The sequence below is a fragment of the Dermacentor andersoni genome, chromosome 3, assembly GCF_023375885.2.
Source record: "Dermacentor andersoni chromosome 3, qqDerAnde1_hic_scaffold, whole genome shotgun sequence".
NCBI classification, from domain to species: Eukaryota; Metazoa; Arthropoda; class Arachnida; order Ixodida; family Ixodidae; genus Dermacentor; species Dermacentor andersoni.
Genome location: NC_092816.1, coordinates 60,812,438 through 60,840,379, shown reverse-complemented (window position 1 = coordinate 60,840,379; position 27,942 = coordinate 60,812,438). Strand labels below are relative to the sequence as shown.

The following is a 27,942-nucleotide window of genomic DNA, read 5'->3' as shown; positions in this document are numbered from 1 at the left end:
TTATAAATTAATAATATTTAGCAAGTAACTGGAGCGGTTGTCCACGATTAGTCTGTGGCGCTACTTACCGCTGTTGCTGTGGCAACCAGTGTTTGTTTACAAATAATGAGGGGCTGTTTCGTTGGTCGGCGTTCGGCAAGAGCGTTTATTTCAATATAACTGGTTCCTGTAAGGAAATGAGCTATAGGAAACAGCGCGAGGAGCTAAAGAAGGCTATCACGAGACATCTTTCCATCGACATCGAACAATGCATTACGCAAAGCGACGTGAGGACCGTCGAACACATCGTCGCGCAGGTAGCACGCGCGCAGACGTGGCGAAAGTTCCAAAAATCGTACCTGCTTCGCATGGATCCAAACGAAGAAGGCGAGGAAAAAGACTTTATTGCACAGAGCAGCCGCGAGATGGTGGGCACACCGAAAAAAGACCTGGTTCGGCAGGACAGCACAACGTCTATCGCGAGCATACTGAGCGAAAGTTCGTTGATGGGAGGTAACGTCGCCTTGTCTACCGATCACATTCGGGAAGTGTGCAAGCTCATACGGTCACCGTCGCCGTCTTCTAAGCTTCACGCCATTGATATTTTGAACAACGTCTCCAACTACGAGAACTTAGTCGCCAGTGGCGAGTGGCCCGTACTCGAAGAATGGATCAGGTCTTTGCTGCTGCACCCTTCGACGGTCATCAAGCGCGAAACGCTGCGTCTGTTCTGGACAATGCTATCCTCCGGAGGCGTAGTGTTCGAGCAGACTTATACCAGCCTACTGCACGCAGCTAGAGACCAAGTTTGCCAGCACAATTCATCCGCGCCGTCATCAAAACTCCACGGTCGCCCAGCGGGGCCGGTCGACGTTGTGGAGTTGCTGAACGTGTACCATAGAAACTTACCGCGCCAATGGCTGCGATTTCCGCGCAAGGCCATCAGGCACGTCATAGAACAGGCTCTCGCGCTCATGGACGACAGCATTTACGACAACTTTTCTCGCATCTGGAAGTCCTTCGCGTCAGCGGACACCCAGGCGACGTGGCTCGGCAGCTGGCTACACGGTGCCGAGAGTCGCGCTGTGGTCTTCGAGTGCCTCTCCGATCACACGAACATTCTGCTTCACGCCCTACAACTAGTCACCAATTACAAAACGTTTCCGGACTTGTGCCAGCGCGACACGGCGAGCCACGTTTACGCAGCTTGCGTCCTCTTGCGCGTGCTGATGTACAGGGCTGGCAGGGAGCTTTTCGACTCCCTCAGCTCTGGCGGGAACACAGAAAAAACGTGGTTCGACGTTTTCATAAAGGTTGTACTATTCTCCAAAGTTCTGTGGGGATCCAAATTCGAAAATTTCCCGCTACTTCTTAACGTTATGACTAGAGCGGTGTCATTGATTTGCAGCCTCACTGAAAGTCCAATCCTCCCTCAGCAGGCTGAGGCCCTCATAAGCAGCTTGGTAGATTCAAGCAGAAGTAGCTCAAACGGCCAATGCAGCACGCACATACTGTCGGAATGCCTCGGCGCAATGTGCTTGTCAGCCTCCGGCTTGGTGCTCATCACAAACTGCACATACAAAGCTTGCAAAGTACCTCAAATAATACTGTCCTCAACAAAGCGAGCTATAGAGAGACGCAGCGAGCACGGTCTGTGCACTCGGTGTGTGTCTAATTTCCTGAGGGCGAGTGGCAGGATTGTCCAAGATCCGGGACATCTCCTGTCTGGGGGATGCGCAGGCGTCGTCAGGCTCCTGTCGTGTGCATCGGAGCTCACCGCCGTGGCAGATGAAGAGCTGAAAAAAAGTTTGACAAGTTTTGTGAAAGCCCTGCTTACTACCAGTCTAGGAACTGCTCTACTTTGTGTTGGAACCATCCCTGAAGCCTATGAGAAGATTGTGCTAGAGATCACGGATGTGTCTGAGAAAGTAAAATATTGCACACTGCACATGCCTTCGCACTATTCTCACAATGATTTGGTCCTTTGTGCAGGCTGCTGCATATGGAGCTCAAAGCATGAACTAAGGTCAAGTCCTGAAAGAGTTCAGGAGCAGCTGCTGCATATGATGTCACCATTCCGACAGTGCAAAATACTGCTTGGAAGAAGCGCTCAAGACTCTGCTGAGAGCCTGTGGAATGCAGTAACCCTTCTTGCCCCAGAGCAGTGCCTATCGGAGGAACATTTAGTGGTCGCTCTTAATGTGCTTAAAGGACTTGTATGCTGCCTAAAGACTTACGTGTTTCTTCACGCCAAGTATTGTGTGTGTCAAAAGCTACGAGAACTTATTGCTGATTTTTGCAACAGTGAAGGTAAGCCCATTATCTGTGAAGTGACGCTTAAAGCAAACGAAGTTGAAGAAAAAATAAATTCATTCAGCAGAGGCAAACCTCTAACACTGCCACAGGTATCACAAGCATTTACAGGCCAGAAGAAAGCTCGCATTATTGGATTAAAATATGCCAGCAACAAGAAGGAAGATTTTGAAGCTGTCTTAGCGGATAATGGTATATCAGCTGCAGGGTTCTCTGACATCATTGACTTTGAGGACAGCGAAAAAGATAGCATCCTCTCATCTACTAGATCACTCACGGCTGAACAGAAGCATGGTGTTCAGCTGACTGTTGAATGTGGGCTCCACCTTGGACTTCTGTCACATGAAAATGAAGATCATGCAAAGAACCTCGAGAAGCTCATTCACAATGGACGTCACTACTATGGTTCGTCGTGCTCAAAGGACAGCTATGACTTTCTGCTGGCAACCATATTCTTGTTACTAAGGGGAAATGTGACTAAATCTTCTCAACTCCACAAGTTCTTATGTGACAGAGACTGCTATGCTCTTTATTTTCATGACATGGGTGGTATCTGTGACACTTTAGTGTGTGCCTCCTTTTGCCAATTGTTTGTAGTCATTCTCAGGGACCAACTGCCAAGACTGTATCACGCATTCAAGATGTACAGCTATGAGCCCAGCAATGTTCTCAAGCACTGGATAGGGCAGTTCTTTTGGGAATGCCTTTGCTTTGATGAGATAGCAGCGGTGCTGCTGATGGTGATAACCCTGGGGGCAGAAACACTCCTCTATGTCTGCCTGTCAATGCTAAAACACATAGAAGAGCAGGCATTGCAAGCTGCCAATGAGTTTCGCTTCATTGCCATGCTGAGAGAAACGGAGATGCCTGACTTCAAGCTCGCATCCTATGTGGAGTACATCAAATCATTGCTTGAAGAGTACGGAAGTATGGTACAAAAAAGTTTACACATGTATGCACACTAGGTGGCGTACACCAAGTAGGCTACCTCAGTTGCAGTCTTTAGACTGGTCACTCCTTCTCTTCCAAACCAGTGATTTCTCTTGCCCCATTCCTTTTGTTCTTTAAATGGCCATTGTACCCTTTCTGAATGCATTTGCAGCCTGTTTCCTGAATGCTCTCTTTGTTTATTTGCTTTTTATGATACAAGTAAGACTGGAAATTGATGTGTGGAAAGAAATTTCAGTGCCCATGTCGCTATGCAAAGGGTTTACAGCCAGTGTCTGCCTTCGCTATGTGTTGCCAAAAATCAGCACTAAGGGAAAAATTTCAACTAGTTCATTGCTAACTTTGGGCTTCATCCTGAGAGGAGTTGCAGCCGATGATAAGTAAATTTTGTATATGTTTATAGAAATGAATTCCTTAAAAGAGCACTGAATAATTTTAGATACAGTTGTGAAAATTGTGTCTGCCTTAATGAACCACTTGTCATGCATATTCAGCCCTTTCTTCACTGACTGGCATTGCTACAGTAGCTGTATGAACAACGTGCCCATTTATATAGAATAATAAAGAAAATATTATGCAAGCAATGTACTGTGACTGCCAAACCAAATTTGACTAATTCTGTTACAGCTTAAAAAGCTAAGCTGATATGTTACTGAGATCAAAATGCTGCGGATGTAGTGGCGAGGTCGATTATATCACACTACGACATTTCTAAATTGTTGTCTCTGCCGAAAATTGGGAACACCCCACTGAAAACTACAAGCAGGAGCAACAGTGCTCCTATATCGAATTCCATCCGCCGGTACATTCAGTATAGCGAATTCGCCCCTGTAATGTTTGCTTTGCCGCAACACTTTGTTCGGGCTACCTCGAACGATCGCGACACTTGCCGTGCACACAGCCTTGTTTCAGGGCACTCAGCGTTCAGAGGACGATCTGTCGAGACATTTACGCCTGGTGTTGCGACGAGCAATTGACAAGTGTTTGTTCGAGACTGTTTGATATGCCTAGCAATTCTATTCGTGACCCCTTCATATGCACGAAATACATGTTGCTTTCATTCATATACGGCAGTGTTTGCGTTAGATTACAACTTTTGCCAAATGAATGGTGACCACGGAGGTTTAGCCATTCGGTGGCCGCGATCGCACATCGGCGAGTCGCGCGCAGTCATCGCATTTTGCACCGCAATGTGGATCGCGCGTTGAACGCCATCACGTTTGGACACTGTGAAGACGTGGCGTATACTTGCGGCGTTTAAAACGCACGCTGTTGTGGGGTCGTGGAAGCGAAGCTACACGAAGTAGCAGACGGGCGAGCTTAATTGCTATATATACAAGTACAAAACTATAAATTGTCTTTACGCATGATATATTTACCTTGCATCCGCTCACGCCTAGCTGAGCGTTGATCCTTCAGGCAAGCCATCTGAACGACAACAATAAAAAAAAAGAAAACAACGTTAGAGCTCCCGTATACATAATTACCCAGGTTAGGTAATTCAGTGTCATTATCCTCACCTTCCTTCTCATTGTCCGTGCACAGTGGGCCGGACAGTCCGAAAGGACAACTGCATTGACCATTTGTGGGATTACATTTCGAACCACGAGGACATTTGCAGAGCAGAGCGCAGCCTGGGCCGTAGAAATTGTCGGAGCAAGCTGAAAGTAATGACGGCAGATGTAGCACGGGAATCATCACAAAAATAAAAGCTTTTACTGAACTTCTAGTTCAAGCCTTCCTGCACAACAAGGCACCGTAGCGGCGCGGCCTCTCCTCAAGGCCAAAGTGCAGATGCTTTGGCGCGTGGGAACTCGTAGCTGACACTTGCCTGTTTTAGAAAAAATAACGGTGGTTCGCAAGTAGGCGATTTCAGCTGAAGTTAGATACGGACGCGCAATAAAAGTCTCTTCATGGCAGAGTCGTGCGGAAATTTCGATCGCCTTTTGATTTAAGCTACACCCGGGGAGCCTATCCAACAGTGCACCTATTTTTTTGGTAGCGAGGTCAAGCTACCCCGCCATTGTGAGGGAGTTGTAGCATGGAACAAGACCTTGAAGCTTTGCTTACGGGCCCGCACGAACTATACCGTGCAAGATGAAACCGCCTGGCGTTATCGATTTCGTTGCTGCGTCTAGTGCGCCAGCAACGATCGAGGTGCGTAATGATTGCGCTTTGCTGTACGCGCGCAGGCGCCTTGAGTGAAGCATGCGTAATACGCCCTGGCGCTTGCCTTTCTCGCAGTGGCGACCAACACGCCCAGGGGGACATCGGCATTTCCCCATGACGCCGTCGCAGCCGTGGCCACCGCACGAGCACCGAAGCGCGCAGTGCTTGCCGTAGCGGCCTTCGTCGCACGCTGAAATAGACGGAGAACGAATTCATTTCGGCCAGGTCAACCGTATAGGCCCGGAAGAAATAAAAGCCAAAACGCACGCAGCAATGGGACGACAAGCCACAGTGTGACTGTGGCCGTTCGACACGTCGTCCACGATTCTAGTACATGAATGTTGTACGTCATTCTCGTATGGAGGGGTCGTAATTTCTTTTGGTCCCAACCCACCGGCCACCCCCCTTATCTTGTTCAACTTTTGTCTTACCGTTTATAGATGACATGGTTTAGCTCTTTCGCGTTCCCAAATCCTGTGTCACGAGCGTTTAGCCTTGAACGTACAAGAGTTAATGCGTGGGCGCGCATTCTTGTTCGGCAGAATGGCAAAGATCTGTATCAGACAAAAATGAGTAACTTGCGGTTGAAGAAAATGAAAACCTACTATTAGGTTCTCATGCAACAAACTGTGACTTCTAACTAAAGATAAGCTTTACAGCACAATTATTTTGCACATTTCTCTCAGCTGTCTAATACCAGTATTATACTAGTATAATACTAGCATAATACTAGTATTATATTATACCACTATAGCATACTTCGCAGGTGCGAAGAGCGTTTTGTTCGTGCATCTAAAAATTTTGTGTTCGTGACTTAATCCGACGCTCTCAAGCAATTTGCGGGCAATCAATTTCAGGAGGTGGAAAGAATGTTTGCGTCAATTTAGTTCGGTGCCAGCCGCTGAACTAATTACGACGTCTTTGCCAAAAAAGCAAGTCGCAGACAAGGTTCTAAAATTGGTGTGCTAGAGTTCTTTTGCTGCTCTAAATTTGGGCAGCGCACAATGTGCTCTTTACCAACACTCCATCATCAGCCTAATTTAGGTCCGGCGCGGGGCCAAGGCCTCTCCCAGCGTTCTTCAAGTACTCCTGTCTTGAGCCAGCTGATTATGTCCTATGCCTGCAAATTTCCTAACTTTATCGCACTTATTATCACATGTCACGCAATTTTATCGCGCTCGTGGCCTGCGTTTTCCTTCCTTTGGCGCCCATTCTGTTGCTCTAGTAAATTACTAGTTATGCTCTCTGTGCATTGTAAGTATAGCCTAGCTCCCAATTTCATTTCTTCCCTAGCAATCTCAAACAGAATATCTTCGCGCTCTTTGGCCACTTCTGGCCCTTGCACCAATAAAATCCATCGATCATAATTATCAACCAAAATATTTTCTACCACTGCAAGAAGCTCCTGTATTCGTACAACAAACTGAACAGAAGTCCTAGTAGAAATAAGGCATAGTATATCCTCCTCAGATCAAGGAGCTAAGTGACATAACCGCTTTTAAGAAATCCCAGATGATACCTTGTACTCGGAGAATACGGGCTGGAGGGGACCTTGCACTTTCCGTCACCTGAGTATGGGGTCAAACACCCGAAAACCCGTTGAACTGTCCAAAGTGTGCCGCTCCAGTTCGTGCACAGCGGAAATTCACCACCCGTCGTAGCTCGGTCCGACAGAGGGCTACTCGAGAAAGGATACCAAGAGCTACGGAAGGATACTAAGAGCTAAGTTCGCTGAGCCACTACTGCGATTTCTGCGTGAGGAAGGCCTCCACGCTTTTAGTTAAACAAACATATATGCCGCAGGACAAGCTTTGCGAAAAAAAAAAAGCGGTTCTTATTGCCGGCTGTTATGTTAGGAATGCGAAATATCACATTGTTGAATTGCCTGGATTAGATAGGTAGGAGAAGCATGAAAAGTAAAGGTCTTTCCAGGTTTCTCTCTCTCTCTCTCTCTCTTTTCTTGTCGTAAAATCCGTTTTTTTTTTCTTCGCTCTTTTCGTACCTTAGAAAAAATGGCAACTTTTTGAAGGCTTTATATCCTTTATAGTTTCAGTATGTATAATACATATCTTATAGACAGCCAAATAAATGTACTTTCTGAAGACATAGATATCAAAAATACAAGTTAGGATTTATTATAATATGTGGAAAAGAAAGTTTACAGAAGAGTGCAGCAAATGCACAGTGTGAGAGGCTAAGCCATTAATTTCACCAGGGCTGACAAAATAAAGAGTGAGCCGCGATGCTCGTAATGTATGTCCAAGCACTCAGCCCTTCCACGTCACCACCGAAACAAGAACACAAAATAAAATGTTATTGAAAACCAGCGCTACCTTGGCGCTGTTGCATGCGGAAAATTTATAATAATGAAATGGAGCATTACAGAATGAACTCCCGTAGACGTATACAAAGACTCAATGTTATAACCAGCACGGCCAGAGGACATGATTCGTATGAACCAACCGGACCCAATTCAAGTCTCGGTGTCAGCTGCGTACGTGGAACAACAAATAGCGTTTTCTTTTTCTGACAAACCCTGCATTCAACTGTCATCGTTAGCTAAAATGCCCGAGTTTCAGACATCGTAACTATAACAAAAAATACTCAGGACGCGAGGGATTCAGGGAACACATGCTAGCTTTCACCATAGCCAAGTCCGGCGTATGCCTTGCATCCATCTACTTGTGATCCTGCGTCTTCTATATGTCTGATATAATTCTGCGTCTAAGCATACAATTTCCCAGTCCTCGAATGAGCGCCAACTAGGCCGCCATCTTTCTTCTTTGTAGATAGTGTTATGGTCGGCCTCTCAAGTGTGGGAAACATTCAAGCGTGCTTTCCCATGTCGAGATAATTGCCCTCTTCCCCGAAAAATCGTCACACCTCTACGACCTGAGCGCGCACCAAGGGTAGGACCCAAAGGGAAAGACACGAAGGGGAAGAGGTCGTTGACTACACCACCCGACAAAGGCTACGCACTGACACTTCCACAAGTTTCCCAAAGAGACATCGACTACCACAAAACCCCAAGAGGTTATCTAAGGCCGTCCTGGCCCCCGTGTTGGTCAGAACCGCCCGAGACTCGGATAGACCCACAACCATGCACCAATGAAGTGAACGCATTCTTTCTATTTTTTTTTTTCATCATCACGATGCCCGCCTTCGTCTTCTACCGATTCTCGCGGTGACGACCCACCTCACCTAGTCGAGATCGTATCCATAGCTATATAGTTTCCCGGGCTACATGCCTCCCCTTGTCACTCTGCCGTCGACTAACAATCGTAATCCTAGCCAGATAACCTGCCGAGTTTACTACGCTCCTGCTGTTTACTGTCATATAGTATACTTATGCTGATAGCCGTAGTTAACGAGAAAATGAGAGCCCTATCATGATGCACTTACCTTGCTCGCACGCTTCTCCCGTAAAGCCATCAGCGCAGCTGCAGAGTCCTGTCTTTGGATCGCATCGTTCGCCATTTTGGCAGTGGCAGCTCATTGCGCAGTATTCGCCGAATGTGCCCTTCGGACATTCTGAAAAGGAGCGAAAGAAATTACGGGGTTAAATTTCCAGCCACTTTTCGCCTAAGAGAACGGAAATAATGTTCACGGGTGTTAGCACAAGGTAAATACCCAGCGCACCACGTGACCAGGACGTCACAACTTCATTGGGTAGCGCGGCAACGCGGAGGTATACCCATAGATATCTTCGTTCGGGAGACACGATGGAGTGATTAGCGCCCCAGCTTTCGTAAGTGCATCTTGTTGGCAATGGCGTGCAACCCTGCTTCCCGTGGGGTGGAGGGAATAAAGATGGCGTCCACGTCACATCAATAATTTATCTGCTATTCTGCGTCACTCCAGCTCCCCGCAAAGCTTCTCCTTCGTCTCCTGCAAAGTTGTCTTCTTGATGCGCACACAAGGTAATGGGCAAAGCCAGCTTTCCGTACGCCGCTGAAGACACGTTCACGCTAGGGCAGCAGATGTCTAGAGCGGTGCGGAATCAAATTCGGCAGCGGCGAGTTTTGTCGAAAAGGCCTTCTCTGCGCCGATCGGTTCTATTCCGCCGCTACCGCCGGATTCCCTCACCGCGGGCGAGGGAATCCATCGACAAGGAGGTTACAGGAATACTATAGTAGACCGCCATGAGCATGCCAAAATGTTCGCAACGCAATGCGTAATACGCAACCGTTAGGCACTGCCAGAAGTAGGCGTATGCGCAGGTGGAGCCTTGGCAGCACACGTCATGGTGGCTAATCGTGCTCCGCGGTATGCTGAAATGCACTCTTTCAAGTGTAGACAAAAAAAAAAAGGGGGGGGGACACGAACAATAATAATAGCCGGCCGACCGTCGCGCGATGAAAACATGACGCCATAAAGCACTACTGAAGCTAGGGCATCGTAATATGTACAGTGACGTTACTTTGATATCGTCCTAGCAGCGTTTTATTACTCTGTAATCAATGCGCTTTCCCTGAGAAAACTAAATCGAGGCCAAAAATTATAAACAAGCATCATCGGAGCCACTTCTACAGTGTCACATTGCACGCTGATTCTTGAGTGAGAAATATACCCACATAATTCACACAAGTCTTGCATGCAGCACTGTTTCTCCTAAGAAAAATCTAAAAGTCTCTCGAGCGCTTCTTTGTTCAAAAACTTTTGCAAAGGTATTTTAACGCACCAGTATAGCATAAGACGTCCACAAACATATACCAAGAAAAATTCTCGTTGGAAATCGGTCTGCGTCCACCGGCCGCTCATTCGATTCACTGAGCCGCCAAGCGAAGTGAGCGAAGTAGGGCACCGGAGAACCGTCTGAAAGAACTCGTGCTTCGAGATGACGGAACGTACCTTTCGAGCATGTTGGTCCCGTGAAGCCCGGTTTGCAGCTGCAGGCCCCGCTTACAGTGTCGCAAGAAGCATCATTGTGGCACTCGCACTTGAGGGAGCAGCCTGGGCCGTAGTTACCCGGAGAACACGCTGGAGGAAAAGATCGAGAGAGAGAGAGAGAGAGATAAACGGGGTGAGAAAGACAGGGAGGTTAACCGCAGAAGATTCTGGCTTGCTACCATGCATTGGGGGAAGGGTAGCGGGAAATGAAAGACGTCAAGAAAGCGGAGAGGGAAAAAAAAGCAATGGCACGAAAAATAAATAGTGGAGGTTGGGAACGTCCGCGAGAGCTAGAGTCTCTCAAATAGGTTAACGGAACGCAAAAATTTCAGGAGTGATTTGACCGTCTTGTGGTGGCGGGCCGACTGTATAGTTGAGCACTGAAAGAAAAGATCAGGTGTTCCATTCCGATGACCTACCTTCGGAGTTGAGAAATACCGAAACCTTACGCACGGGGAAGCTATTGACTTGTTTCCATCTGTGTACACATACAAAGATACGAAAAAATATAAAGGATGCTGCCGGTGGCCTACGCTTTCTGATGCTTAACATATGGCGGCTCTGGGGTGACGATGGCTGGGCGTGATGTTGAAGGCGTGCACAGTATTGTGTTATGATATGTAGTACCAATGTGCATTCAATCACGAAGAATAATAAGAAACCTTCCTACTTAATCGAAAAGGCTATCACAAGAAGGTATAATTGCTTCTAACATGTGAATATGTGCCACTGGAATCTCAGTGGCAGGCTCGGTGCCAAACAACAGGCTCGACTCGTTCCCGCTCACGCAGCAGCGGGCAAGGGTAGTTTGGCCTACGCGAATTGACGAGGTCTGCAGACATCACAAGAAAAAAAAAAATGACCGCAATGGTATAGAGGTTAGTGGAATAAGCAGTAGTGAGAATGTATCTCTCGAAATGTCCCGCAGGTTTCCAATCCGACGAGGGTGGCGCTATGGGCTTGTGGGTCGGTCATCATTGAAAGGTGTATCTGTACAGCGCAACAAAACAAGGATACAAGAAAAAACGAAGATGAAGACAAATTTTGTTGCGCTGTACAAATACCTTCTAATCCGAAATCCGACACAGTCAGAACCTATTTCACGTACTATACGTAGTTGTGAAATGAGTAGTAAAACTGGCCGCGTGACGTGCGTGTGTGTGTGCGCGCGTGTGTTCGAAATGTAAACACCTTGTGAAACATACGGAGGATAAAGTGAGACAGCCGTTGTCTCGTTTGTCCGAGCGCTTGCGCTTTGGAGTGCACGTATATCCGTCTAATGTACACGCTCACCCTTGTCGCACCTCGTTCCTTGAAAGCCAGGCGAGCACAGACATGCGCCCGTCTTCGAGTCACAGTGACCGTGAGAGCAGGAGCAGTTCAAGGAGCATCCGGGGCCGTGCCTACCAGGTGGGCAGTCTGTGGAGTGCGCGACACCCGAACAAGCTATATTGCAATCTGCTTTCACTCGCAAAAAAGTTATCTGAACAGTCTATAGAAGGAAAGTCTGCAAATGTAGCTAAGCAGTCTGCAGTATTCTTACGAAGAGCCTGCAGACTTACGGTCTTACACATTTTGTCGACCTATAGTTGTATAACATTTCTCTAAACAACCTGTTCAGAACTATGGAGCCCAATAGACCAAATGAAGTAGATGTCTCTAAGGCCTCTGTGTCTAGACAGCGTGTATACATACAAAATGACAAACATATAAAGCGTCAAACATTCTACTTGAAGTGTATATAGATAAACTATTCATTTTTATAAAGTTGACTTCATTTCACGCTGATAGGAGAACTGAAGTTAGTTGGGGAATATGGGATGTGTATTTGCCAGCGTTGTCAGCGAAGACATTTATAGACGGTGACGAAAGTGGTACACATGTGGCATCTATTTAGTCCGTTTATTCTCCCGTGTCTTCTCCAACAGCACTGGCAAATAGGCATCCTGGGGCGCTATAACGTAAAAATATTCCGAAGTTTTCTATTCCTATCCTGCAATAAACCATCCACCATTGGCTAAACATTCTCGGGCTACCCCCACTTTGTCTTTCTGTCACGCGACGTCGCGAAAACCGCGATAGCTCCCCACCTGACATGAAGTGTACGCATTGATTATGCATGATTTGACCGAGCAAAACAAAAATGATTATTTCTTATTCGGCGCCTTTTCGCCATTAGCCCTCTGCTATTGGCCAAAAGCTTTCGGGCTGCGCTCGCTTCGCCTGTCGGTCAGCTGACGTCACAAAACGTCACTTTGACACGGTGAAAACTAACCGTGTCAAAGTGACGTGCACGCTTTAAGGATACGTTAATATGCCGAACAAAACTGCTTTTCTTTTCTGAATAGCCGGAGACTGCGCCGTTCCGAAAGAAATAGAAGATGGCTGCCGGCCATTCGCTCAGCCACTGGATACTCTCACCTGCCGGAGAGCATGGATTTATTTGCCTATAATAAAACTTTTTGCGTGGCAGTATTACGTTATCGAGCCCTTTCGGCACGTTTACGAGCTCGCTCATTCATCTCTCCTTTGTTGAGGATCCGTTTTAGCGGCATTCTTAACCTTCCGTTGCATGCCGGCACAATTTTAGACCAGCCATCACGAGCTAACTAAGGGGAAGCGGACCAATCGCAGACGCCGACAGGACCCTCTTCATACGGTTATCTATTTTCACTGCGATGGCTCGGCGCCGTCGAAACCCTATATACTCGGGCGTGCTCCTTGCATCTTGTCAGCCAATCATATTTAAAAAAACGCTCCATGTAGGCAATTTTATTTGTTTAGAAAGCAAACAAGCGACCTCCTATAAACAAGGAGAGCGTTTGATGGGGCTGTTCAGACAACACTGCGGGTCACCGCCCGACGCTTGCGTCGGCGGTTACGTAAATTTGATGTCAGGAGATCAAAATAAAAACAAATGGGAATAGTTTTACGTTATAGGGCTCCTAGTGCTTTTAATTCATCCCTTCGTAGACGGGTAAGTGTGAAAAATACAGCCGCTAAGCGGTCTACGTTGCACACGTGCCTTTTTCGCAACGCTTTCCGGTGACGCCCGCTGGACAGCGACAACTGCCATCGGTGGAGTCGCATACACCGCCGTTCTGGCAGTTACAGGAGGCGTTGCAGTACTTTCCGAAGCTACCATCAGGACACGCTGCAAGAATGGGAAGTGGACACATCGCTCGACCGCAGACTCCATTGAATATATGTGTATCATATTCATGGCAAGAATAAAATAACGCAGTGACCAAGTGAATTATGCTGTCGGTTATTGCGACAGAAGCTATTCAGGTCGTCATTAATAAAGAGGTAACTTGTGGCATCGGCTTCATGTACAAGCTAATTCACGAGAAAGAACCCACCATAGCTCAACCATTTCTTTGTTGTTCGTATATCTGTGGATCTTCTCGTCATAGAAAGAAGCGCTGGCACATATATCTTTGTTTTAGAAACCCTGGGACACTCTCTTTTCGCATAGAAAAAGACGACACTCAACAAGTACGAAGGTTGGGAAACACTGGTAATTTAATACTAAATTCGGTCAGGAAATATCACCTCTGGCGTTATCGACATTATGGTGATGTCATGACACTGGGCGAAATCAGCTGGCGTCGTGTAACAATACGTCTAGGTAAAATGACGGGCTACTGAAAGGAAAGTTCTCGCAGAACCCATCACTCGCTGACTGTCGACATTAATGCGATTAGTATTCAAGCAATGTAGTGACACGCCCTGGTATTGCCACCACCAAAACGCGTCATGTATGAGCCGTGTACTACAAACGGGATCCTCTCTCTCGTTCCGTGGCGCAACTATGTGGAGGGTATGGACCAACGCCGTGTGCAAACAGAGTCCCGTCGCACACTAACCTTGGTCGCAGATACTTCCGGTATAGCCGGGAAAGCAGTCACATTTTCCGGACGCACGGTCGCAATGTCCGTGTTTGCAGAGACATTTTCGTTTGCACCACGATCCATACGAGCCGATCGGACAAGCTGGAAAGAGATGAAAAGTAACAAGGGCACGAAATTGATACTATGAAAATGTCAACCAGCCCGCGGAAATGTTATACATACTACAGCATAACGGCGGTGCACGCCTTTGTCGCGTGTTTTGCTTCGCGTAATTCTACTGAAAGGCGGCCACCAATGCTTCTACCCACTAGCGTTGCCAACCAGTGCCGGTTGGCAGCACAGGTGATTCCAATGCAGCGTTAATTGTGTCTATTGCTTAACCACTTAACCACCGCGCTGCGTGTTTCTTCTCTCTCTCTCTCTCTCTCCCCGCCCTTTGGGCTAATGATGATGATGAAGACTTGTGGCTGCGCCCTTTGCATCAGATGGGCATTTGGAAACGCCGCAGCTATTTAATTAAAAAATAACATAAAAAATAGCTGCATCCAACAGTGTGCCCACAACCGAAACAAACTGCATGTCACCTTTTCGTGGTATTGTAACTCCTCGTCGCCCGCTACCATTGCACTAGTCATTTCTTAGAAAACAGCCAGAACAGTACACCTTCTTGTATCACTTCTAATCCCCTTCGTAAAGGTCACACGCTGCGCTGCGCTGAGACCAATAAAGGTACCACGATTCTTACCGTCTCACCTCGAGTTACCTGTGGACTCTGAAAGTTCTCCCGATTACTTGATTTGTCAGCAGTTGTGAAGGTGATTGAATCTCTTCACCTCTCAAAGGATTGTGCCGTATGTTCCTTCATAAGCGTCTGCGTACTGCGCCAACGGCACAACCTCGTTACTCTGCGTTTCACTTGCTCGCGGCTCCTATACATGATGATCGAAGTCTCTCCTCCCATTCCGCAAGAACGCACACGTTATAGCGGTTAACAGACGTGGTTTTCCAGACGGTGTCCAGAAATCCCGCTCTTCAGCGTGAAAGGCATGGACCGCCTCGCTTTCTCGTTGCGGACGTGAGACGGTGCGTCAACCATAGTTGTTCTTGTTCATCGTGACTATAGAAATGAGAGGGCATTCATTCCGTCCAGAATCCAGCGTTACCTTCATTGCACTGTTTTCCTTTGAAGCCGCGACGACATAGGCAGTCTCCACTTTCGTGGTGACAGGCGATGCCAGCGGGACAGCTGCAGCGTTGCGAACAACCGTGACCATACCAGCCGACCTTGCACTCTGCATGCACGTGATAATAAAGAAATATTCATTAGTTATTGCGAAAACCCTGTGCTCCCGCCTCTCTTTCTTTTACTCTTAATGAACCCTGAGCTCATTTAAAAGAAGGCACGAGATCAGTACTTTACACGGCAGGCGTGACAATGTAAATACCGGGATCCCAAAACTGATCTCCCGAGGGCAACGTAACAGCGGCGCAAACTTATGCTGTTTGTGACAATGGCTTTTATATCGTCGTTTCTTTATTTATTTCTTCATTTCTTTTGTTACGTCGTCTCTAAACGTTCCACTTTAGTTGGCTATTACAATTCACATGTGAATGTGAGGTTTTTAGTGTACCGGGAAGATTTAAACAAAAGTCTGAGGACGTAACTGAAAGGAGACTAAACGCTAAATCATATTACGCTGACAAAGTATTCCTCCAAGACTCTATTTTCGCTCATTTCGCGGTAATAGGTTAATTATAACATGAAAGAAAGTGAGGGTAAACGTTTCATTTTTTTTTCTAATTTCGCGCCATAACCCACGCGCCGCAACGTCAGTGTGACGTCACGATTTTTAAAGTGTATTTTTGTAGTTGGGACACTTTGGTTAGGTAAATGTTCCCGAAACTTTGCGTGTTCAATCTTTGGCTCGTTTCGAACAAAATGTAGTCCATTTTACCCATAAACAAATAACTAGGCCCTAGCAGACGTGGTCAAAACCCATGACATCACAAGCTGGTGCGGGATTTTCGAGGTACGTGGCATCGCCACCCTTTCATTCCATTCCACACTTTTTATGGCTTACCAAGCTTCTGCTCGCGATACGAATGACGTGCTTTTTTTTTTGTTAAAGGGTAAATTACTTACAGGTGGACGCATTTGTCTCTTTATTGTCTCTTTAAACACGTGAATACGTCGTCGTACAATATAACTCTGTCATGTAGCGTTCCAGGTGCATTAGTTCACTTCACTGAAGAAACAATTATGGTATATATGCAATACCAATGCCAAGGTGCCAGCTGGTATGTCTAAGTTGTTGACTTCGACAACTTAAACGTCAGCAGGGCTTTGGGGTTCATCCTGTATGTGACGTGAACATCCGCTAGCGTTTTGAAGCGCCGACTGCGTACACCTTAGCGTGCAAACGTGACACATATGATGCAGGCGTTAGTAAACAGAAGCTTACTTTGCTCGCAGCTAGGCCCCTCTTTACCGGGCTGACAGCGGCAGGCTCCGGTCACGTGATCGCAGGGCTCCCAGGGCCTACAGTTGCACCTGCGGGCGCATCCTTCTCCGAAGGAACCTTTCGGACAGACTGCATTTTCAATGGCGGGAATATAATGAGAATTGTGTGAGTACGTGGCGAACATTTATGAGCCTCTGGTAGTCATTGTGTATGACGTGTAATAGGCGATACCGTGTGAATAAGTACACCTGGACAGTTGATTTCGCATGTATTTGGCTTGTGATGCATTTGAGACGGCATTGGGAAGGGGTGGGGGAGGGGGGCTACGTGGCACTTGCTGGCGCCATCCGTTTAATGCCATCGAGAATAAACCGCAAGTGGCGAGTTCTCCTTAGGCGCTTGACACTTTTAAACTTTGCGTTGGAGATAGTGTCAGCAAGGGAATTCTTGGGTGGTGAGATTAATTTTGCAGATGTTTCTGTATTATAGCATAAGTAGGTTAGAAAAAGCATTCCTCGAAGAATAAATAATTTGTAAGTGCTCTATGTATGCTCGACCGTTTTCATAAGTCGTGCATGAATAAAAATATTTGGACTAAAGGCATGTGGAAGAAGCTTGGGCTGAAATAAAGGCTATGAAGATAGCCGTTCACGAAGAGAACCAAAGCTTCATATGGATGTCCTTATCGAAATCGAAAAAAAAGAAGAAAAAGGAACCTAGAGACAGACGCTGCAAAATAAGCACATGCGGGAGGGAGCAGAAGGTCGATGTCTCTACGGACATGCAGATGTACCCGACTCCCCCTACAGCATGCTTATTTTGCAGAGTCGTTAGGGGCGTCCAGGGCGGCTTGCACGAACATTTAATAATGAAAATAATAAGTAATTTAAGAACGCTTCGTTAAATGTGCCATAGACAACGCTTAGTCCGCACAAGAACGCGTTCTTAAATTCGTTATTACTTTCGTTATTACATGTTCGTGCAAGCCGCCCCAGGTGTTTATTTCTCTCCCTCTATCTTGCACAGCGTTTCACGTCATTGACTCTTGCCTCTGGGCAAGGGGGAACACGAAATGGCTTTGGTTGCTCATTCTTCCAGATGAGTGAGCAACAATAGTGTCACTGCTATACGCGGAATACAGCTTTCACATTCGTGTTACGATTGATTCCTTAAAAAAGAAAAGGTGTTAGCGGGCCATTTCTCGCTTAATGCACATTTCACTTAAAAAGGCTCCTATGGTGTCTGCCTTGAGCGTGACAGTCGTGGTGTCCGCGCCAGGGCCTTCTTGCCAGCCTTAGAAGCCACATCAAAGCCAATTCCGCGTCGCTATCGGGCACTGGAAGCGTGCGGTACATCTCACACTGCTTACCCGATTCGCAGTGGCGACCTTGGAAGCCCGGTCTGCAGTGACATGTGCCGTCGACTTGGGAACAGGTGGCTCCGTGCTGGCAACGACAATGGGGCTTGGCAGCGATGGGGACCGCAATCAAGGCTTCCAGCTTGGTCTCAGTCGGAGGACTTCTTTCTGCAAACAGCTCCTGAAAGGATGCTGTAAGCAACCAAGGAGTAACTTATGGGTAGTTCAAACGAATCAGGCAAACTTTATTTATCAGGAGAAGGAAGGAAGGAAGGAAGGAAGGAAGGAAAAAGTGGAGAAGGAAAGGCAGAGAGGTTAGCTCCACAAGTCCCGTAGGCGAAGGAAACAGAATGGGAAAGTTCCTTATCGGCTCGGTGCATTTTACAGACGGAGCGCTTCCCATCCGACCTGACCCGATTCGATTGCGGTTCCGTGCACTTTGCTAAGCGGATCAGGCTAAATCAGGCTGCCACACGCAAACAGGGTGAGTCTACCATAGCGGACAATCGCCCATCCCGGATGCCGGTCGTTTGCAAGAGCTCGACAGACAAATTCCAAAACTGACAAAATTGCTCGAGCTGCTTCTGTTGGGTTCCAGTATTGTAAGTGAACCCTACTGGTAGCTTCCAGCTCGGCAAGCCGGCTACACAGTCGAACCCAGTTTTTGCGACCAGGCACATGCAAAAATAGCTCGATGTAACAGGTAAGTAGATCGATATGCCCAAACCCACCATAACTAACTTCTGTGATGTGTTCTTATATTAGGAATAATCTTCAGCAGAGAGGGAATGAAATGCATGCAAGGAATCCATTTGTGCGTAAAACCATAGGGAGAAAGCAATAACCTTTTCCTGTGCCTTGACCTGTTTTTCAGTATCTCTAAGGACTGCGTTCTCGATGCGCGAGTTTGTGTAGGCCACTATGTCGAATCTTGCTTCCATGCACTTTCCATACGCTTTTGGTACGCCTTCTGGCGAGCTACCAAACATTCTCGCACAAATGCCTGAAAAAAAAAAAAAAAAACTCGCCACGATGAATAAATATATTTTTTTCGAACGCGGCGTTCGGTGCATACAAGAAGATTTCTGGAGCTGGCAGGGGACCCGCCGAATTCCATATATTTAGTGTCCAGTTCTTTATGAGCGATGTATTTTGCATTAATATCGTTCAGTAGGTTTCGGGCGTTCGATATAGATAATAAGTTCATTCATCCGCATGCGTTATATCCCCTCAGTGTATACATTTCTGTACGCGACTTATGTTTACCTGTTATGGTTCGACAGCATAGACACTAAACATTTTTACACGCTTAAGAGTGTTAAAAAATGTTGTTCATGTTTACACCCTCAATTACTTGAGCACCCGTTTTACTGATAACGCGCAGTAATAAGGGTGTATGCGAGACATCGCTAGGGTCGCTTTTGATGGGTTACGGCCTGAAAACACAAGCTTTGTTCGTCCGTAACCAGAGCAACTGAGCGAAGGCCTTTGACCATGACTTTGCATATCAAGAGCGACGCCTACGAATTATACTTTGTCTCACCGGTCATGCATGGTGCGGCGTATGCGGTTGTTGCGTCACAAGCAGCATGAGCTTCGAAATGCTCAGACAGAGTTATTACAGCAACGATGTGGTTTTACGTATCATCACCAGAATGTCGGTTTGAGGAGAAGAGCAGAGCGTCAATTCGAGGTGCAAATAAAGAAAAAAAGAACACCAGATAACGTCGCGCCATAATACCAAGTGTCATCGGAACGTTGTCATAGCACCAAAACGTCTGCGTGCTTCTATGGTAATCCTGAATAGATCCTGGAGGTGCATCATGACGACAAAAAAGACCATAAACCTCTATCTGACAGTCACTTAAGTATCCTTACGCGATTTGAACGCGAAAGTATGAGGACTTGTCTAAGTTGTCATATTAAATTAAAGCTCCACCTTGCTCTAATTTGTACCAACCTTAATTAACTATAATCCACATTAATCCATCCCAATCCACTTTAATCGTCCCTAATTCACTTTATTCCACCTAAATCCAATTTTTGGAGTGGGCCAGCTCGGTCCTAATGGGTGTGGGCCCCGGCGTCCAACCGACGCCGCGGCAGTATACCGTGACATATCGCAGTGTCAGCCGCAGCAGGTCTAGCACCGGGAACGTGACATCATCATTTTGTCATGTGTTTTGGTACCATCGGATAACAACGCTGGAGGCCGGATTTTCCGCTTGATGGGGGCATATAATGCTTTCGCATTAGAAGTCGCACAGAGACATCCCTCGTTTACACACCAGCTAAACAGGCCGGTCAACGCATTCCTCGCAAGCCGGTTTATCGAACTCGACGCACGCTCGGCCCTACCCGTTAGCGTTTACATGAACCCGACAATCGATGTTCGGCCCGGCAAGCCCACTCGGCTCGTATTAAAATTGGGTTCACGAAAACATAACTTATGTTATACGAGTTTTGAACATGGACAGTCACAATGTTGGAGGTGCTTTTTGTTACAATTGTTTAGCGTTTTTTTTAATAGTTCACGTATTGTTACGATCGACCAGCGGGGGTCTTCTGGCCTCTCCGACCCCGCTGCGACGAATCACTTAGTGGAGACAACAATGCGCCTCCTTTGGACAGCCCCGCGGTGCCAGTAAGGCTAGCCACGTTTGGTGGACCGAGTATCGTTAGTTGGTCGCTGTCGCCTTCACGGACTAATAGGAGCAAGAGAACGTCTGGAAAAGGGTGTTTTACGGCGCTTTCTCTCCCCCCCCCCCCCCCCCCCCCCCTGTAATCTTCACGGTCGTTTGACAGACACGGCAGCTAACTGCGGGGTCATCTCGAGAATCAAGACGCGCCAGCTTGAGTCAAGCGTGACAACCAATGTCTACGAGGCCCCTCTTCGCTTGGTGTGTTCGGTGAAACAAAAGTACGAGAGTGTGTGTGTGTGAACCCTCGCCCTCACAGGCGGGTCCTTCGGCGACTTTGAAAGCTCTGAATGGACGAAGGTCTAATCGGGGTGTTCAAACAGAGTGGGTTTTAAGGAGTCGTTTTCGGCTGCTTGGTGGGGTTCACTTTCAGTCATGCTGGAGTGATGAAATGTAACGTTCTCCAGCCTTCATGTAGATATTGTAAATAAATCCCGTATTCCTCGTCCTCGATGAGGACAAGTTCCTCCCTTCAACAACGTTCTTAGCGTGGACGAGTCGGACGACGGCAGGGGCAAGCTACCTTTTATTACATGCCCGACCCCAGCTCTTACAGCATTAACTCGAGGGTCTGTTTAAATGAATTAAGCAGCTGCAACTGATACATCAAAATAATAAAAATGACATAAAATGTTTTAAAATATTACCATTCAAATTTAGGGAATTCACACAAAGCCACCAGCTACATTTATGTGGATTGGAAACACTGGACCACCCGAGCTCGAAACAGCGCACGTTCTACGCTTGAACGGTTGTCGTCGTTGTACAGTGTACATGAACCCTACGCGAGTGGGTCGAGTCAGAGATCGGGCTGACCGCTGCATGAGGCGACCGAATTTGCATTTACTCGCCTTCTGACGGCCTTGGACTTCGGCAGCACGTAGTGCCGAGCCGAAACCGAAACATTAACGCACTCTGCAACAGCCCTTGCACCCTGCAAAAGTTGTACTTGATGTATGGTATCGTTACATTGAGGTTGCACTGCACAGTGCTTGTCTTGGTCTTGCCCTGATATCATTCCCGCTGCCGGCACCTAAGAACGCTGACGTCGCAGTGGTCCCGTGGAAGTCTCATCGCTGGCTGGCGCGACTCGGAGACGTTTACATGCGCGCTGCAAACGGGTTTCAACTTAGACTAAGATATGTTTAAGCGCGTAAGAAAAAAAAAATGACACGAAGGCGTGGAGGCAAAAATAGACGACGGGAAAGGTGGAACGCTGCGCTCGACTAGCCTCTTAGTTAGCTCAGACGTTAGAGCAACCGCCCCGAAAAGGTGCTGGTCCCGGGTTCGATGCCCGGGCCAACACGAATTTTTCTTCAACTGCGAAGCTTTCTTCCCGAGGAACCCATTTATTTAGTTTATTTCAGTGCCTGCCCAATGCTGTAAAGCCTTGGGAACAGCTCATTAGTACATACAAGAGAGAGAGAGAGAACGAGAGAAGAAGCTTTCATTCTGAGCAAGAACAGTGTGCGCCCTAGGTTGGCGGGCGTTCCTTATTCCAGGTATCCGCGGGCCTTGGCCATCTCCCGTGCGCGTTCTACCAGGCCTGCCACTGCTTCTCGATTAGTGATTTGATGTCTACAGTATCATGTCTTCGTACACATCCCTATACCATATGGGACAGGGTGTCTGGGTCATCACAGTACATGCACATGTGTGGGTGCTCAGTGGGTGAGATTCGGTTCAATAAGACCCCGCCGACGCAGGTATAGGTTTGCAATTTCCCGAGGGTTACTGTCACTTCTTCTCTTCCCTAATTAGGTTGGGGCAGGTTGGGGTGAAGCGGCGGGTAAGTTCTTTTGCCTAGCCTGTAGTGTTGCAAAATACTGGATGTACTTTCTGGGGACTTCATGTTTCCTCCTCAGCGCGTCCTGCAAGAAAGACCGATGAACGTGAGCCCGGGCAGAGGCGTCAGCTACCTCATTCCCCAGCAGGGGCTTGTGGCCCGGGATACAAATGATGTATATAACTGGTAGATGCTTCTTTGCCGTGGCAGTGAGAATTTGTAGGGCTTGCCTGGAGATTCTCCCTTTCTGAAAATTTCGGCAAGCCGCTTGTGAATCAGTGATCATTATTGCTACTTCTCCACAGGCTGAGATAGTCAGGCTTTTGCTGTTTATTCTGCCGTATCTATTTCTGTTGTTAAGATGGTAGCTGCAGTTTTCTCTTTACCCTTCAGTCGACGACGCTGAGAGCACGTGTTGGAGTTCCTGGACATTTCGCTGCATCGGTGTGTCGTGTGTCCGAATTTCGGCTGTAGCTTTTACAGCGAAGCTTTATACCTCTACCGTTCAAGGAAATTTTCGTGTCGTTGTTGGCGTGGTAAGCGAAAAAACTCCCCATACGTGGGCCGATCCCGGAGATAGTGCAATGCCGGGCCGACCCGCGGCGGAGGTGAAGCAGACGTTAACATTCCCCATACGTGGGCCGATCCCGGAGATGGTGCAATGCCGGGCCGACCCGTGGCGGAAGTGAAGCAGACGTTAACATTCCCCATACGTGGGCCGATCCCGGAGATGGTGCAATGCCGGGCCGACCCGTGGCGGAAGTGAAGCAGACGTTAACATTACCCATACGTGGGCCGATCCCAGAGATGGTGCAATGCCGGGCCGACCCGTGGCGGAAGTGAAGCAGACGTTAACATTCCCCATACGTGGGCCGATCCCGGAGATGGTGCAATGCCGGGCCGACCCGCGGCGGAAGTGAAGCAGACGTTAAGCACTCCCCATACGTGGGCCGATCCGGGAGATGGTGCAATGCCGGGCAGACCCGCGGCGGAGGTGAAGCAGGCGTTAAGCACTCCCTATAACGAGACATTTACTCAAAGATCCCGGTTGTCATACTTTATTTCGTGACCATTGTAATGATTGCCTCATGATCACTGTGGTACACGGCAAGTGATTGCACTTTCACTGTGTTAATCTTCTTTCCGAAGGTTAGGTCGATGCACGATCGGTGACGAGTGGTGGTTACGGTGGCATCGATGAAACACTTGAGGTCAAAGCGTTCAAACATGAAGGTAAATATCCACGCCCGGTCGGGTCTGCTCACATCGACATTGATATCTCCCACGTTGACGATTGATTTTTTGTCGGCGGGCTTAATCTTCCCGAAGACGTGAACCATATATATGTTTTGATCGCAACACGTCCCACACACAGTCTCTTGTACCACGTCTTCGGAGGAGACGCACTGCCGCAACGCACCCGCGGCTTCTCCACGCTCTTGCGCAACACGCACGCCGCCGATCGTGGCCAAGTGTCCCGCGAACCAAAGACGGTCACACACGATTGGTGGATAGAGAGAATGACGTTTTATTATAGCTCGGCTAAGCCAATCACGGCGCGCGCTTTAGTGCGCCGCGCAGGTGGCCACCGAAGAGCGGGCATCGCGGTATTGCGCAATGTCGGGAGAGAGGCAGCGTACGTGGTGTAAAGTATACACAACTTGGGAAAGGGGCGCCGGCGGTGGAGAGGAGTATATATCGTTGGTCTATGGCCACGGAGACGAGATCTACAAGAACCTAGCCATAAACAGCTTCGCTGTAATATTGAGACTACATATTGAATATTCTAGAGAAACTAAGAACACAACCTAGCGAGTTTTGATACAACTTTCTTCGCAAACACATGACCAAAACCCCGCGATGATACTTGAAATTCGTTGCGTTGCACTGCCGTGTCGGATCTGCGGTTTGCTGGCGAAATTCGTTACTAGTAAGTCAGGTTGTATTGCTGAAATATATCCTTCTGTTATAGCAAGAAAGTCACTTTACTGTAAGAGGAGGCGTGGTGAGGTGGCCTTAATTAAAATGAGAAGATGTGAGGGGCCAAGAATCGACTCAAAGACGAAAGATGAGCGACGACACCGCCCCAATGCTCTCGCGCCAGCTTGCCATGATGTCATAGGTTTTGACAGCCCACGTTACTCGGGTGTGGTTAATCGTCCTTTTATCGGTAAACGAAGAGTAAATCTAATTCTAAAAGGACCAATCGAGGACTCGGCCTAGCAAGTTTCGAGAACTTTCCGCGCGCTCCGGAAGTTATCCTCATGCGACAAAATATAAAGCCCGTGACGTCAGACTGGCGTTCCGCCGCTGAAGTTACGGTGGGAAATTTAAGAAAGGGAAAATGTGTCCCGGATTATCTCGGAACCATTCCCCGCCAAATGAATGAAAACATGCTTGACAGAATATTTAAAGTGATTACTAGCTGGTTTGAATTGATTAAGTCTTGCTACTTAGTGTTTCATTAAAGGCCACTTAACATCGCAACGATACATTGCACCGTGCGAGTAGCCAACTTTAAGGTAGTGTATAGTTGTAGACCTGATCCCGTGTGCACAGTTTTACGTTCGAAATGCGAAGCGATGTGTAGCTTTCAAAAAAAGATGTTTATGACACTGAAACCACTGATATGTACTATGTTTTGCCCCCTAAAGTAGACATCAGTGACAGAAACTATAAAAAAGAAACGCCTCCGTTATGCTCGCCGGAAACAACGCAGTCGATAAAACCATCGACGATCAAACCATCGCTTCGGCATGAGCTCCGAGATGAGGCGGCTCCCGCGGTGGGTCGAGAATATCAGAGGTCTTGGATTTGCGTCCTAGCCGCTAACCACCATCTCCGCGCGTCGTCTGCGTGGGTGCTACTTAAAGGTAGCTTATAAGAAAATTGGACAATTATCAGCCCTGCAGCTTCGTCCAAGTAACTCAGTAGTATTTACTACTCATTTATATATATCCAATTCAGCCAAAGTGAAAATCTCGTTGTAGCTGGCCTTCAAACTCACACTCACCGACCGCACAGTCACCGCCGGATGCATCCGTGCACCCGCACTGCCCAGTGACGTGGTGACAACCCCGTCCATTGGGACACCGGCATCGCAGCTTGCAGTCGGGCCCGTGGAACCCGTCGGGGCACCGGCGCTCGCAGAAGCTGCCCACCCATCCGGGCCCGCAGGTGCAGGATCCACTCATGGGGTCGCACACCGCGTTCGCCTCACACTCGCAGCGCCGGCTACAGTTGCGTCCGTACTGGCCCTCGGGACAGGCTTCAGTGCGGCAGAGGGAAAGCGAAAGGTGTATGTAACAATGCGTTGGCGGGCTAGTTGGTGCGAATCCATGAATATTTTGTTTAGCGGAACACAACAGACACAAGAACGACGACCAGGACAAGGCGCTACTCTCAACTGACATCATTTTATTGACATCATCGGATGTTGGTGGCTCCACTGCATGGTGCTCACTGCGCATGTTTCTCTAGTTTGAGCTGTCTATAAAGGAGTGACGCAATAAAATGATGTCCGTTGAGAGTAGCGCCTTGTCATGGTCGTCTTTCTTGTGTCTGTTGTTTTGCGCTAAACAAATTATTCGTGTATGTAACCTGTTAGGATGACACATTGGACTAGACGTGGTAACGACACACCGATGGCCTGCACCACTTGAGATGAAGCTTTTGCTCGGAGCCTCCTATCTATAAATCCATGGAAAAGGAGAAAAAGTTCTCGACAACCACTGCACCGAATTCGGTTAGGCTTGTTACATTTAAGAGCAGAAGTTAGAATCTAGTGATTGTTGGAAGCGGATTTTTTTTTTTTATTTAGACCGATTTTTTTAAATAAGAATTGTTGAAAATTGCAAGATTTGGAAAAATGAAACTATCATGTTTACAACTTCGTAATTCAGCAATGAAAAATTATTTACATTTGATGAAAGGTGCATTTAATAATACATCTAAAGCGTACAACATTTATATATCATACACACCTGTGAAATGTATTAGTAAATTGTGAATATGACTTTGCAAAACCATTGTATACACTGAAACTAGTTAACTTAAGCTATAAATTATTATGCTAAATAAGTCTACTATAGATGCTTTAACGGATGCACTTTATAGATCTCAGATATCTGCTTTTGGAACAGAGTTACATATTTGTAAACTTTGTGCTTCTATTTCTTTCGAACTTACCAATTTTTTGCATTTTCTTTAATCTAGGGCCGTAAATCTGAATTCCGCTTCCTATACAGTCGCTATAGTGCAACTTTCTCTTTTAATTACAAGGAATTCTATTAATATTGGTCTAGGGGTTGTTTCATAAGAGTGATTGTGCGTTTTACATGTACAATATGAGCCATCGGAGTTTTGCCCGAGCTAAAGCTGGACAAGAAAGAGGTCACCATAGGATTTGCACATGTGCCGTGGTTCTTTTCAATTCGTGTCGTTGTCGTTAGTGGTTCTGCTTGTAATAGTGGCCCTCAAATTTTAGGTCGTAGCAGGCTCCTTGATCGGCTATGTGGCTGTGCAAAGAAGACCATTAACGAGTTTGTCTCCACACACTTTTCCCCCCATCATAATACATTTGAAGCTCAGACATTCTTGTTTCATAGTTAGTCTTAGTTTTAACAAGTCATCTTGTTGGGCAAGTTGGTTCATAAGACGGAATATATAAAGGAGCGCAAAAAAGAAAGAAGAAGCTTTTGCGCTATCCTCCATCTCGTCGGCGTCTTTAGTATATTTATGTGGTCTACTAATTTGTTTTATCTTGATTTTCTATCACATTTATAATTTAATGGGATTTTTTTTTTTCATGTGTGCAGATTACCGGCCCTTCCATGGGCTATTTCTTCAGCCTCGCGTCATTTTATAACCCGCAACAGCAACAATGGCAGTCTAGGATAACGAGAGATTCCCGAAATGCCCCTAGATTAGGTGCCGTAATAGAGAACGGCGAAGTATAAATCTCAATGGAGGGCAATTGAAGTTGAGCCTATACATTGTATCTTGTTTTCAATCTCAACTGTTTGTTAATGTAGCGAACGCACCGATTCTGGTCGTGGCAAATGTATCTTCAGACGCGACCTGCCTGCTCCGATAAGGTGACATGCTCCTTATATTGAAGAGAGCCTACAGGTCAGGAAAGGTATTCTGCAAGAGTCCACCTAGTGGACATGTCCGTTTTGTCTGCTGCTGAAGCGCTGATTGGTTGTGGCGCATGTCTGCTGCGGACGCGCAGCGCAGCCCAGCCAATCAGAACTTCAACAGCAGACGAAACGGACATGTCCACTAGGTAAACTCTTGCAGAATACCTCCCCAGGTATCAATGCCCTGAACACCGATGCTGTCGGTGCAGTTTCGAAATTCGCGCAAGTTCCGTTTTGAATACAGCTGCCCGCAGTCTTACGCATGGTGCAGTGAGGTCCGTGCCAACCGGAAGTGCAGGAGCACTGGCCCGTGACTCGATCGCACTCGGCATTGTTGGCGCAGC

General features: G+C 47.3%; 2 protein-coding genes across 2 annotated transcripts; one reads left to right on the top strand and one right to left on the bottom strand.

Moving 5' to 3' along the window:
* Positions 1–109: 109 nt before the first annotated feature.
* LOC126547064 (uncharacterized) lies at positions 110–3,824 on the top strand. Its single transcript, XM_050194913.3, has one exon. It carries the CDS (start codon positions 177–179, stop codon positions 3,255–3,257), a length of 3,081 nt encoding a protein of 1,026 aa, XP_050050870.1. The 5' UTR covers positions 110–176; the 3' UTR covers positions 3,258–3,824.
* On the bottom strand, positions 1,687–27,942 carry LOC126543818 (uncharacterized). The gene is made up of 14 exons (XM_055062933.2): positions 27,859–27,942; positions 25,471–25,725; positions 17,985–18,164; positions 16,616–16,744; positions 15,317–15,445; positions 14,169–14,294; positions 13,325–13,453; positions 11,593–11,718; positions 10,261–10,389; positions 8,812–8,940; positions 5,474–5,599; positions 4,761–4,901; positions 4,620–4,668; positions 1,687–1,775 (listed from the first exon to the last, which is right to left on the bottom strand). The coding sequence occupies exons 1-13, from the start codon at positions 27,860–27,862 to the stop codon at positions 4,637–4,639; spliced, it is 1,635 nt and encodes a 544-aa protein (XP_054918908.2). The 5' UTR covers positions 27,863–27,942; the 3' UTR covers positions 1,687–1,775; positions 4,620–4,636.